This window comes from Neltuma alba, unplaced genomic scaffold (assembly GCF_004799145.2).
Source record: "Neltuma alba isolate B1F8T4 unplaced genomic scaffold, ASM479914v2 tig00007105_pilon, whole genome shotgun sequence".
Taxonomy (NCBI): domain Eukaryota; kingdom Viridiplantae; phylum Streptophyta; class Magnoliopsida; order Fabales; family Fabaceae; genus Neltuma; species Neltuma alba.
Window position 1 is genome coordinate 20,473 of NW_021634670.1, and position 11,529 is coordinate 32,001.

At 33.3% G+C, this 11,529-nt stretch overlaps 1 protein-coding gene across 3 annotated transcripts; it reads right to left on the minus strand.

Annotated features, from left to right (window-relative positions):
• Nucleotides 1–1,204: 1,204 nt before the first annotated feature.
• On the minus strand, nt 1,205–8,532 carry LOC114751781 (uncharacterized). 3 transcript variants are annotated; one of them, XR_003740774.1, is made up of 15 exons: nt 8,134–8,531; nt 6,934–7,677; nt 6,721–6,857; nt 6,519–6,639; nt 6,324–6,422; nt 5,929–6,228; nt 5,717–5,824; nt 5,534–5,605; nt 5,241–5,327; nt 4,837–4,908; nt 4,381–4,470; nt 3,274–3,381; nt 2,553–2,621; nt 1,654–1,813; nt 1,205–1,359 (listed from the first exon to the last, which is right to left on the minus strand). XR_003740774.1 is itself a non-coding variant. In XM_028940451.1 (14 exons), exons 1-14 carry the CDS (start codon nt 8,377–8,379, stop codon nt 1,739–1,741), a joined length of 2,328 nt encoding a protein of 775 aa, XP_028796284.1. In that variant the 5' UTR covers nt 8,380–8,531; the 3' UTR covers nt 1,588–1,738. The 3 variants fall into 3 exon arrangements, 2 of the variants coding, with proteins under 2 accessions (XP_028796284.1, XP_028796285.1); XM_028940451.1 differs by lacking the exon at nt 1,205–1,359 and having other exon boundaries at nt 1,588–1,813; XM_028940452.1 differs by lacking the exons at nt 1,205–1,359; nt 4,837–4,908 and having other exon boundaries at nt 1,588–1,813; nt 8,134–8,532.
• Nucleotides 8,533–11,529: the final 2,997 nt, after the last annotated feature.

Genomic DNA, 11,529 nt, shown 5'->3' on the forward strand with positions numbered 1-11,529 from the left:
AAATTAATAGACAAAATTAGCCTAGCTAGTTCATATATACAATGAAAAATTGAAATTTGAACCGAACCAATAACTTAAGTCATTGCACGTAGGTACCTATATACGTACATACATAAACTGATATACACACATATGTAGTAGCTTGGTTTGTATATTGGTACAATTAGATTGTCCATTTATCTCATTATTTTTTTTCTTTTATTAACTTGTATACAAAAAATATATAATTGAATTAAAGTATAATGAAATTTTTATTAATTAAAATTGTGTTATATATATGTTATCTAACAATCAATATAATTTCTATATAAATTGAAACTGAGTTAATAAGTGATCGATAGCTTTATGCATCTTTCATTAAGGGCACTTTAATTAATTTAAAAAATTATGATAGCGATAATGTCTTTTCTGTTTGATTATGAGAAGTACCTCATTCATTAGTTCTAACACTGTAATGCCCTTTACATTATTTAAAGTAATTAGAAGTATAAAATATAATTCCCTTTACATGAGTCAAACCAAATACTTGGATAACTCTGTTTCAATTATGATTATATGTAATCCTTTTTCGTGTAAACAAGGCTATTAAGTTACTTATTAAATGGAACCATTTTATCATATCTATATTTTTGTGGTATTTGTATGCCATTCTCCTTTTTTTTTCATGCAATTATATGACATCCAATTCCACTAAATCAGAGTTGAAAAGTGTAGCATTATTAAAATAAGGAGAATTTTTTTTTTCCAATTTACCAGATTCCAACAATAATCTTGTTTTTTTTTTCCACCAAAACGCTAATCTTCCTTTTTTCGCCCAAAAAATATTAGGGCTTAAGAGAAATCTATTTTTTTTCTGCAGAAAAACCCAATCCCATTTACATCATCCAATCACCATTGTTTCCTTCATGAAAAACCTAACCTTAACATGGACCGTTACAGCACTTGTTATATTTTTTATTTTACCAGAAACATTATTTGCTTTTTACAGCTGAAGAAAAGAACAAGTGATTCAGGACTTTCCAATTCTTTTTTAAACCAAAGAACTCCCCAAATTTAACTGAACGTGAGAATTTACAGGGAAACAAAGAGGAACTTAATGTGAAATTGCCATAACATTTTTAGCTGAGCTTACATCGGTGATGTCCGAATCAAACAGCAAAAGAAAAAAGTTGAAAGGTAAAAAAAAAACCTGACAATGTGGACGAACATAAAACTCAGCTTAGGACTCTAGTCTTTCTTCAACAATTAACAATGACAACACATATTGTTAAAAAATATAAACAAATGAATTTACCAAATTCAAAATCTGCTTCCATTAGCAATAAGATTCTGACCCTCCTCATATAGCATATACTCCTTCTAGTTCAAAATATAAACTAAATTTTATCTATTTACGTTTATTAAGAACCTAGTTAAAATCAATTTAAAATAATAAATATGTAAGGCATATAGTTTTTTTCCCCAAATATACTCTTATTAATGAAGAGAATAAATAAAAGAATGCAATAGATGAATCAAGAAGAAAAGAGAATATATAAGAGTAACATTAAAAAAAACTCATTAAATACTTAGAATAAAGTAAATATTATCTTATTAAAAAAAATTAAGTCCTTACAACAAAATTTAGCTTATATTTTGAATTGGAGGGAGTACTTTCTACTTTCTAGTCTACTTCCTCCTGCAGCCTTTTGCATAATTAACTACCACAAATGCTCCACATCTGTTCGTGCAATCTCCATTATTCTACTCTATTCGTACATGTCAGAATTGCTGATTTCATCTTTTCTTTATCCAATGATGTTTGAACCATCACCTGTGCAAAATGATTTCTTTTGATTATACGTCACCCAAGAAAAATATACTATGTAATATGAATAATAGATATTTAAAATTCTGGCAAGAATAAATAGATATGTAACAACATGCCTTCATTTGCAATCTTGCTGCTTTAGAAAGGAAAAAAGTGGACCACAAAAGGCGTGTATAGCTAGAAGATTATACAACATTTCAAGAGTAACTAGAGCATATAAATGTTCAGTTTTACAATAAAATCTGAAAGTCTTATCATGATTGACACAACAATCAATGTGTCTAAAATAAATTATTGTGAGGTCTCAAGAAAATAATATAATTATCAAAAATCTTAACGACAAGTAAGAGCACGCAAGTGTCATTATTTTCTGCGCCAAAACTTGTCAACCACTTGTTTTAAGGCTTTGTGATTACATTCCTTCCATTCCCAAATTCAAAGGCTCAGACATTTTTAGCCTGGTGACTGGGTGAGTTCTAGTAGTGCAGAGTGTACAATGAAAGAACATGCATATTCTTTGGGGGAAAAAATAAGACAAGTTTGCGGAACTTAAAGAGGAATTTGTCATGCCATAACTCAACATTTTTGAGATAATAAACAATCTACAAAAAAGCAAGCGGTCGGATGGAAATATACTAGCTAGAGAGACTAAAATATTAAATTTAGTAAAAGCAAATCTATTCATGAAATAAACAAAAACCAAATCTGCAATATCACGCTTATCAGCATCAATGGCCCTTACCTCTTGTATTCTATTTCCAGATCGAGCAAGCAGCTTGTACTGATTCTCAAACATGGAAGCCATATAAACCTGGAGAAAAATTAAAATTAGAAAAATAATTTTAAAAAAAATCTAATAAAAGAGGTACTAATAGCCAAGAAAAAGGTGCTAAACTCAGCCAGAATCATAATCGAGAGTTATGGTCCTCTGTAATCCACTATTCATGAACAGACGAGATCTTAAAATACAAGGGAAGGAGTGCTATCCTGTACTTAAAAATATAAAAATGAGAATTCCGTTAAGTTGCACATGTATGCCTAAAAACATGGCTGCTCAAAAAGGGATGAGCGAGTAGCATAATTAATGGATGGTGAAAACTGAGCCCATTGCTGTATTATATGAAAAATGACTTTCTAGGAGAACCGCAGCTGCACATCTTTAGTCAGAGAACAGAAGCAGAATTTTACAGGTAACCTTCTTTATTTTCATGTACAGAACCCATATGAAAATTCATTGATGTATGCCTCCACCTGACCTCTTGCAATTCCAAAGATGATAAAATGATGCAAATATTATCAGCCAAATGCATAATAATAATTACATAGCAAATTCTGACAGAACAAATGAGATAATACCAATTCAAGCGCATAAGCAAAAAGAAGCAAAACTACACTCAGAATTTAGTCAAATTCATGTCTTTTGGGCCAACAGATCATGCCCCGTTTGTATTGTAGAAGTCTACCTGAAATGTTGGAGCTAAACCAGGGCTTCTGAAAAAGCGACCTTTTGCAGCAGATTGGATACCATCAATCTGCTGCAATTCCTGGATAAGAGATTCAACTTCAGACCACTGCATAAAATTGAGCATATTCTGCATTAGTAATACAATTAATGATGCTTCAGTGGATGCACAATCCACACCCCACCACATATAATCATTTACGGAATTATTGAGATTGGGAAAAAAATATATGCAGATTGCAGAATATGAGATAGGATCCCAAGCGTAAGCCATAGGCCAGAAATAGCAAAGTAGAACAAAATGCAGGTACCAGCTATTAATTATTATGGAAAAAATTATATATCTGTTATATTTATTATTAGTATATTCAGACTATATAGGCTACCTCTGGATTTAATGTATTTATTTGCCTTTCATGTCTAAATTACCATACCTTGTAAATTTCAATATGAATAAATGTAAATAATTTTCCTTATCAATCCAACATATACCCAATAATCTCATACAATCTTGTGACCACACAAGCTCATCTTAAAGAAACATTTCACATACTTTCTCATCCTCGCATCAAAGCCTCTTATTCACTTGCATCCACCATGGACTCATCACCAGGGGAAGCAACATGACATGAGCCAAATTCTAAAAGCAACGTAACTCTATTCATTTACACCATAAATAATAACTTGATCTTTAACTACAAAAATAGGGTTCCGTAGCAGCAGCACCCATTCCAGATAGATAGGCAGTCAATAAGCATTACATAGGAGCTTATAAATATTATTGTTTTGTCCGGTTGGGCCATTTCAGAGGGGCCTAGTCAGAAGGTCAATAGCTTCTCCATCAGGTTCGATCAGGCCATTAGTTACTGAATAATTTTATTTTGTCAGAGTTCAACTTTACTCTATCCATACAGATAACATATGCACAACTGACCAATGCATACCACAAACAGCATAATTTCAAAATAAGAACACATATATTCTATTTAACAATACCAACACCTGCATGCAATTCATAAAACAGCAGGTCCTATAGATCAATCCTTCAGCATCATTTATCTGATAATGCTGACTGCTCTTTTCTCATATAAAGATTTAACATGTTTACCTCTGCATCACTTTCAGCTGCTTCCAATCTCTCATCTATGGGGTCATGATCCCCAACTACAGACTCCAACGACTTCAACAACGGATCAGGCTGCCACAGAAAGGAATGCATTTTTGTTAATTTCAAAGAGTAAAGAGGTAATGATTTATGTAAAAAGTGGCATGATAAGTGGATATGAGTACAGAATAATGAGAAAATATTCATTGTAAATAGTCACAGGACCACAAAGTGATCAGGAGCTGATTTCGCGAGATATGACTTAAATATTACCCTAACACATGTAGCTCTGTATGTGTAATTGTGTATATATATAGAGACCTCTATACATGATATTTTGAATCAACGAAATCAATGAATTAAACCCACAAAAAGTAAAGCTAATGACAAATTATCTATGTAGTCTAACCCTAGTTTAAAGTAAAAGCGTAAATGAAAACACATAAATACATATATTACCATGATCTCCTTTAATGACAAAAATATGCGTTCATGCGCAAAGTCTAGTTGGTGAACTTTTGCCTCTACAACCTGGACCACAAGAAAAGCTTAATAAGGAGTACAAAAATCATAAATGCATAATCAGTTTCACCAATGTTGAGCAATCTGATAATAGATGGAAAAATCACAGTTGTTCATGGGATGCATCCATAGTCTCCCTTTTCATTTAGTACTGAAACGTAATCTCAAATTTCCTAGTCTGAAATACCATCAACAACGACAACAAGCCTCGTCCCACTAGGAGTAGTGGGCTGCATGGATGGTACGATGTCCACTGTGCTCTATCAACAACCAAATTCTCAAATAGGTTGTTAACCAAAAAGTCCCATTCCAGTCTGAAATAGCATCACGGAGGAAAATACCTGACCAATCTTAAAATATGATGCTGGGTCTAAAGTCGCATCCCATGATACTTCTGTCTGATGAATGAGCGCAGGAACTCCTTCAACCTACATTTATATTGGGTCAAACATCACAAATTTTTTTTTTTTGGTTTACATTACAAATTTGTCACCTTCATGCACTAACATAAAAGGCACTCCCCCTTGACTAAACATATGGCCCAGCAAGCCATTCAAACTATCCTAGGTGATACAAAACGTAAGATAGTAGTAAGAATTAACTTCCCAACGGAGAATCAAATGCTTTTGCATACCTCAACAAAAATGCCAAAGTAAGTTATTTTCTGGACGCTACATTTTACTATATCACCAACTTGAAGCCTAGCCTGGCATTAGAAACAGCAAAAAAGTTCAAGACCATTTGGTGTCATATTCAATCAACAATGTTGATACAAACATTTTGTATATCAGTGTGTGTCTGTGTTTTCACTACTTACCATGAGATTTCTCTTCTTCTGAACAAACTCTTCCTTCTCTTTTGGTCTGACTGACAATATGAGCTTCCTTAATTTCCTGTCTGCCGATACTATATTGACTTTAACTTTCTGCAGTCATAGTATATGTATTAAGATTGATGGTATTCAAGTTCACTTTCAAAGGAAACTATAGAACTTATTTGAAAACAGTATATAGGTTTTGAATACTGGACCTGGCCAATAAATGATGACAAGAACCTAATTTTCTCTTGGTCATAAATCCTCAACAGATCTTCCAATTTCATATCTGGTGAAATCTTCCCTTCAAGTATACTATCAATCTTCATGTCTTGAGGAGAATTAAGAGGGAAATACTTCTTTTCAGCATCATAACTTGTAATAACGCTTAAGTTTTGCTTGTACATTGATGGATCCAAGCCCTTTCGTCTCAGCCAAGACTCAAAAGCAAAGAACTTCCACTTGGCAGAAAGATTGCGATATGGCAGAAATCCTACCAAGGAACCAAAAGATGCCTGTAAAATGTTTCAATCAAGTTCAGAAGAGATATATGAAGAAAATGCCATTCCAGACAGAGTGGAAACCCATCATACTGCCCCTAAGAACTTACAACAAAGCCTCTGGTACTACAGCTTATTAGTTCCACATCTGCCCTATCTCCAGTCTTAACCAAATCCTCTGCCCTAGTCCAATCAGCATCTTCGCTTTCCTTTAAAAAACAGAGCAAAGGTTATCATCGAGCATTTGTAAATGCATCACAATTAAAATAGTATATTAGTCACTTATGGAACATGAATGGTCTAACCTGAAAGTTCGTCACAACTAGAAGATTTTCTAATTCAACAGTGCTTCTGTTATCTCCAGAATTCTCAAAAGCAGTCACTTCTCCAGTAGATTTTGAAGTTTGTTTCCCAGATCGGTCTAATCTATAAGATAAATACATGTAATCTGACAAGAGTTGCCACTATATAATGACATTATGTAACTGCAAAAGTAAATTCACAGACCTTTGTGGTTTTCCCTGTAGTGCAGCTTCAACAGACAACTTGACTCTAGAATCAGCTGAATTTAAATCTGAATGATGACTGGAATCAGTTTGCTCTTGATGTGATTCCAAATTTCTCTGCTCGTATTGGTCCAATCCCTAAATAACCAAGCATTGAAGAAAAATTCTAGCCTTGCATAATTAACTTCTCTATAGCAACGAAGATAATACCTACATCATTTGGGACAGTGACGTTCAGATCTCCAAATTCCTCATCCTTTTTGCCCACTGCTTTGTCAGAACGTTCAAGCAAAGTCAAGTTTCCAGTTTTATCATCTAGTTCTTCTTGTCTCATCTGCATATCATTACCATTGCTTATTTGGGCATTCACATTCTGATCAGTCCCCTTTGGAATTGATGGCTCAGGCTTCTTCAATAATGTCCTATTATCCGGTTCTTCTTTTCTCATGTTCAAATCATTATCATTGGTCATTTGGGCATTCATAAGAGCAGAAGGCTCTTGCTTCAGATCATTCTCCTTTGCAATTGATGGTTCAGGCTTCCTCAATAGTGTCATATTGCTAAACTTGTCCTTTGATTGTCCATTCCGCATTTTCAGAGACAGATTTGGTTTTATTCTCAACTTTGATGAAGTGTCTTCATTGCCATCCTCCTTATAAACAGTTGGCTTTCTTAAGATAACATTTGGTACACTACTTTTTGTTACATTCACTGCCTTACTTGCTGGTTTGCTTGGTTTCTTAATCTCGGATGAGGTTTTGTTATCCTCAGATTTGAAGTTTGTTCCTTTCACTGGGACAGGTCGTACTAAACCCAAATCATCCAACGAACCTGAAGATTTCCTCTTAGACCCCTCAAATGGAACTTCCTCTACCTCAACGAGTTTACCTTTATTCTTATAAAAGGATTTCTCAATATCGAGATAAGAAGCTTCCGGGTTCGCCTTTCTTCCCATTATCTGAAGCACCAAATACAACCATAAATGACAGATAGAGTTATATGCAAGCACATACTGAATCATTGAATGTCGTAGTTACCAGACTGATTCAAGCTCTCAGTTTTACTTTTAACATTTCAATTTATATCAAACAAAGTTATTTTATAAAATTTATTTTAAAAAAAAAAGGCCAACATACAAGCAGAGTTCGCCTTACTTCCTTCAACCCCGTTACCAATTACCGTCAGCATCACCTCTTCGGTGGGACCAAATACGAATGACCAAACGGATGGTCTGAGTACACGACCAATTTCACTCATGTCCAACATCTTCGACATTTATATCAGATTTAGACATACTTTAAATACATTTAAACACTAATTATCCCAATAATTGAATGTTGGTATCCCTGCTGTTGCTTCTTGAAGTACACTTTGAAATGAAAGGGAGAAAGAGAAGAAAAGAAACAGAAAAGACCTTGGCTAGGGTTAGCTTGGGGTCCTCGCCAATTAAGCGCCCGAACTTTAGTTCCATCTGGTCGAACCTGTCAAGCTTCGGGGCCTCATCCCGTGAGGCACGAACTGTGAAGGTATTTGATCTTTTATTGGAATAAAAGATTCTGATTGCACTTCTTCTCTCTGATGAAAACGAAAAAAGGCGAGTTCGGCCAGTGAAGAAGGGTTTGCCGGAAGTGGCTGTGGTGGCGAGAGCAAGACCGTCCATTTCCCTTTAGAGCTAACACGATTATTCTCATCACAGTTCACAGGGCAATAATGAAATTGCCCACTGTTCTTCTGTGTCGTGTAGGTTTTCTTGTGACTGAGCTGCCAGAGAGAGATGATTCTGAGAATACGTTGGCGATAGATAAACGGCTAGCGAAAACTGGAAGAGAGGGGTTATCGGTTATCCTGCCCAAAGTGACGTGGCGGCAGTTTACAATATGAATCAGAATCCGTACATGTAGTCTGCATAAACGAGCTTCATGTCCATTCTATTTTATTTTACTTTATTTATCTCCCACCAAACGAAAACATCGGAAATTTGGAAGGGAAGGGATCTTTTTGAGACGGAGTGCCCCTTTCCTGGACATTAAAATCGATGGTTGAAATTGATAATAGACCTCGATTTAATAAGTTTACGTAAGGTAACTAGTGAAAATTCTGGTCCAAAAAAACTTAGTTAAAATTAATTTTGTGAATATTAAAATTAGTTTCGATAAAAATAGTTTGTTCAATTAATTAAAAAATTTTATGATTTGTTATGATACCCTTTTATAATAATGGGATGGTGTAGTTTAAGAAATGAAAAAAAGACAATAAAATAATCTAGAAATTGTCAAATGATAAATTAGTGGGGGAAAATTTTAAAATTTCAAATCAAATCTATTGTATTATTTTGAAACTTTTAAAATCTTACAAAATGATGCAAATGCCCTTCACTATTTTTTCTTTTTTCCCCCCAAGAATGTTACCTTAGCACCCCTAGCCAATTTCTGATTACTGGAGCTTGAACACCGGCGACCCCTCCAGTGGCATGTCAATGGAGCTTCAGCGGCCTCCAATGACTACTCTTTGCGTAAGTGTTGACTTCTCTTGTTTAATTATTAACTACATTTATTTCTAAAAATTCGATGGTTGCTCTTATTTAGCTATTGACTACTCTAGTATCGTGATTGAATATTTTTGTTTTTAAAATTTTAGTGATTACTCTTGTTTAACTATTGATTACTTTAATTTTGCTATTAACTACTTTTGTTTCAAAAATTCAAAAATTGCATTAAGTATTTTGGAATAGTGAATACTTTTGTTTTGTTATTTGCTATTCATTTGCAGTTAATAGCTATACAAGAGTAGTCATTAAAAATCTGAAAGTAAAAGTAACCACTAGCAAAAATAGTATAGCCAATAGCTAAATAAAAGTCATTATTGGGAGTACAAGGGCAATGTTATCATTTCACAACATTTAAAAATTTCAAAACAGTAATGAGATTTGATTTGAAATTTTAAAATTCACCCACCCTAATTTGTCTTTTAGCATTTTTCAAGATATTTTTGTGTCCTTTTCCCTTAAGAAATCTATTAACATTAGTTAAAAGTAATAAATATGTAAGAGATATACTTTTTCCCCCCAAATATCACCTTATTTATAAGAGGATAGGTGGGAAAAAGAAATAGTGAGAAAAAAGATGAAAGAAATTATATAGGGATAAACAAGGAAAATGGACCAAAAAGTACCCTGAAAATACTAAATTCCAACCAAGTGTATAAATAGTTACAAATGACAGAAAAGGAAGGAAAGCCTAAATTAGTATTATGAAAATCCGAGAAATATTTCATACAGTTGAGCTAGAAATATCAACACCTGCAACACATTTTAACAACTTTCAAATTGAAATTAACTAGTTGCTTTTTTCTAGCATCAAGAATTAGCAAATTGGGAAACAAATTACCATCTCCATGAAATGCCTATAATTGATTTAGCAGCAACAACATCTCAATATATTTTAACAACTTTCGAATCAAGATTAACAAATTATTTTCTCAATATCAAGACTTAGCAAATTGGGATGTAAAATCTTCTTTTCTCTATCTTATGAGTTTTACAATGTGTAATTCCCACAATTGACCTGGCAATAACAACTTTCCAATACAATTTACCAATTTTTCATCAAGACGGAATTGTAAGGATTACACATCATGAAACTCGCGAGATAAAGAGAAGAAGATTGTACATCCCAATTTGCTTAGTCTTGGTATTAGAAAAAGCAACTTGTTAATCTATTTAAAAGTTGTTAAAATATGTTGTGATGTTATTATTGACAGCTTAATTGTAGAAATTTCATGGAAATAGTAATTTTTTTCCAATTTACTAAGTCTTGATGTTAGGAAAAGCAACTTATTAATCTTAATTCAAAATTTGTCAAAATGTGTTGCGATATTGTTATTGACAGTAATTTTTCCCAATTTGCTAAGTTTTGATGCTACAAAAAAGTAACTTGTTAATCTCAATTCGAAAGTTGTTACAAAGCGTTGTGATGTTATTATTTTCAGCTCACTTGTATGCATTTCATGAAGACAATAGTTTTTCCTAATTTGCTAAGTCTTGATGTTAGAGAAAAACAACTTGTTAATCTTAATTTGAAAGTTGTTAAAATGTGTTGCAAATACTGCTATTTCTAGCTCAATTATAGGCATTTCATGAAGATGGCAATTTTTTCCGATTTGCTAAGTCTTGATGTTAGAAAAGAATAATTTATTAATCTCAATTCAAAAATTGTTAAGATATGTTGCGATACTGTTATTTTTGGTTCAATTATAAGGATTATGCATTTGCTAATATTTAGATGTTTCTGCCATTTTCCCACGTTTTCATATAGTTAATTCAGGCTTTCTCTCCTTCTCTATTATTTATAACAGTTGGATGTCTCACTTGGTACCCGCCGCCATATCATGTCCAATCTTATGTCCCAACGTCTTTGCTAAAAAAAAAAAAAATGAAGAAGAGATGCACTTGATAACACTGATTACATGGAACACAGCACCATATCATATGCCAACCTGTGATTAGCATCAATATTTATTCTCAAACATCCTTTTAAATAAACATACGAAGAGGCATAGTCAAAGGGAAATATATACATCATATTTGGAAATTTTGGTCCCCGACATTTTCCCATCCCTTTTCCCTCTTTCAGCTTCAAACTAAAAATTAGCAGAGAAAATGGTGTTCATTTTATCTAAAAACTCATTCATTCTGCACTGGACAGCTTGTAACTTAATCATATACAACCGTCATAGCTAAAAAGTAAGTATTATCTAATAATCAACAAATGGTTAAAACAATCTGCAGAAGTCCTTTTTAAATTTTTGATCA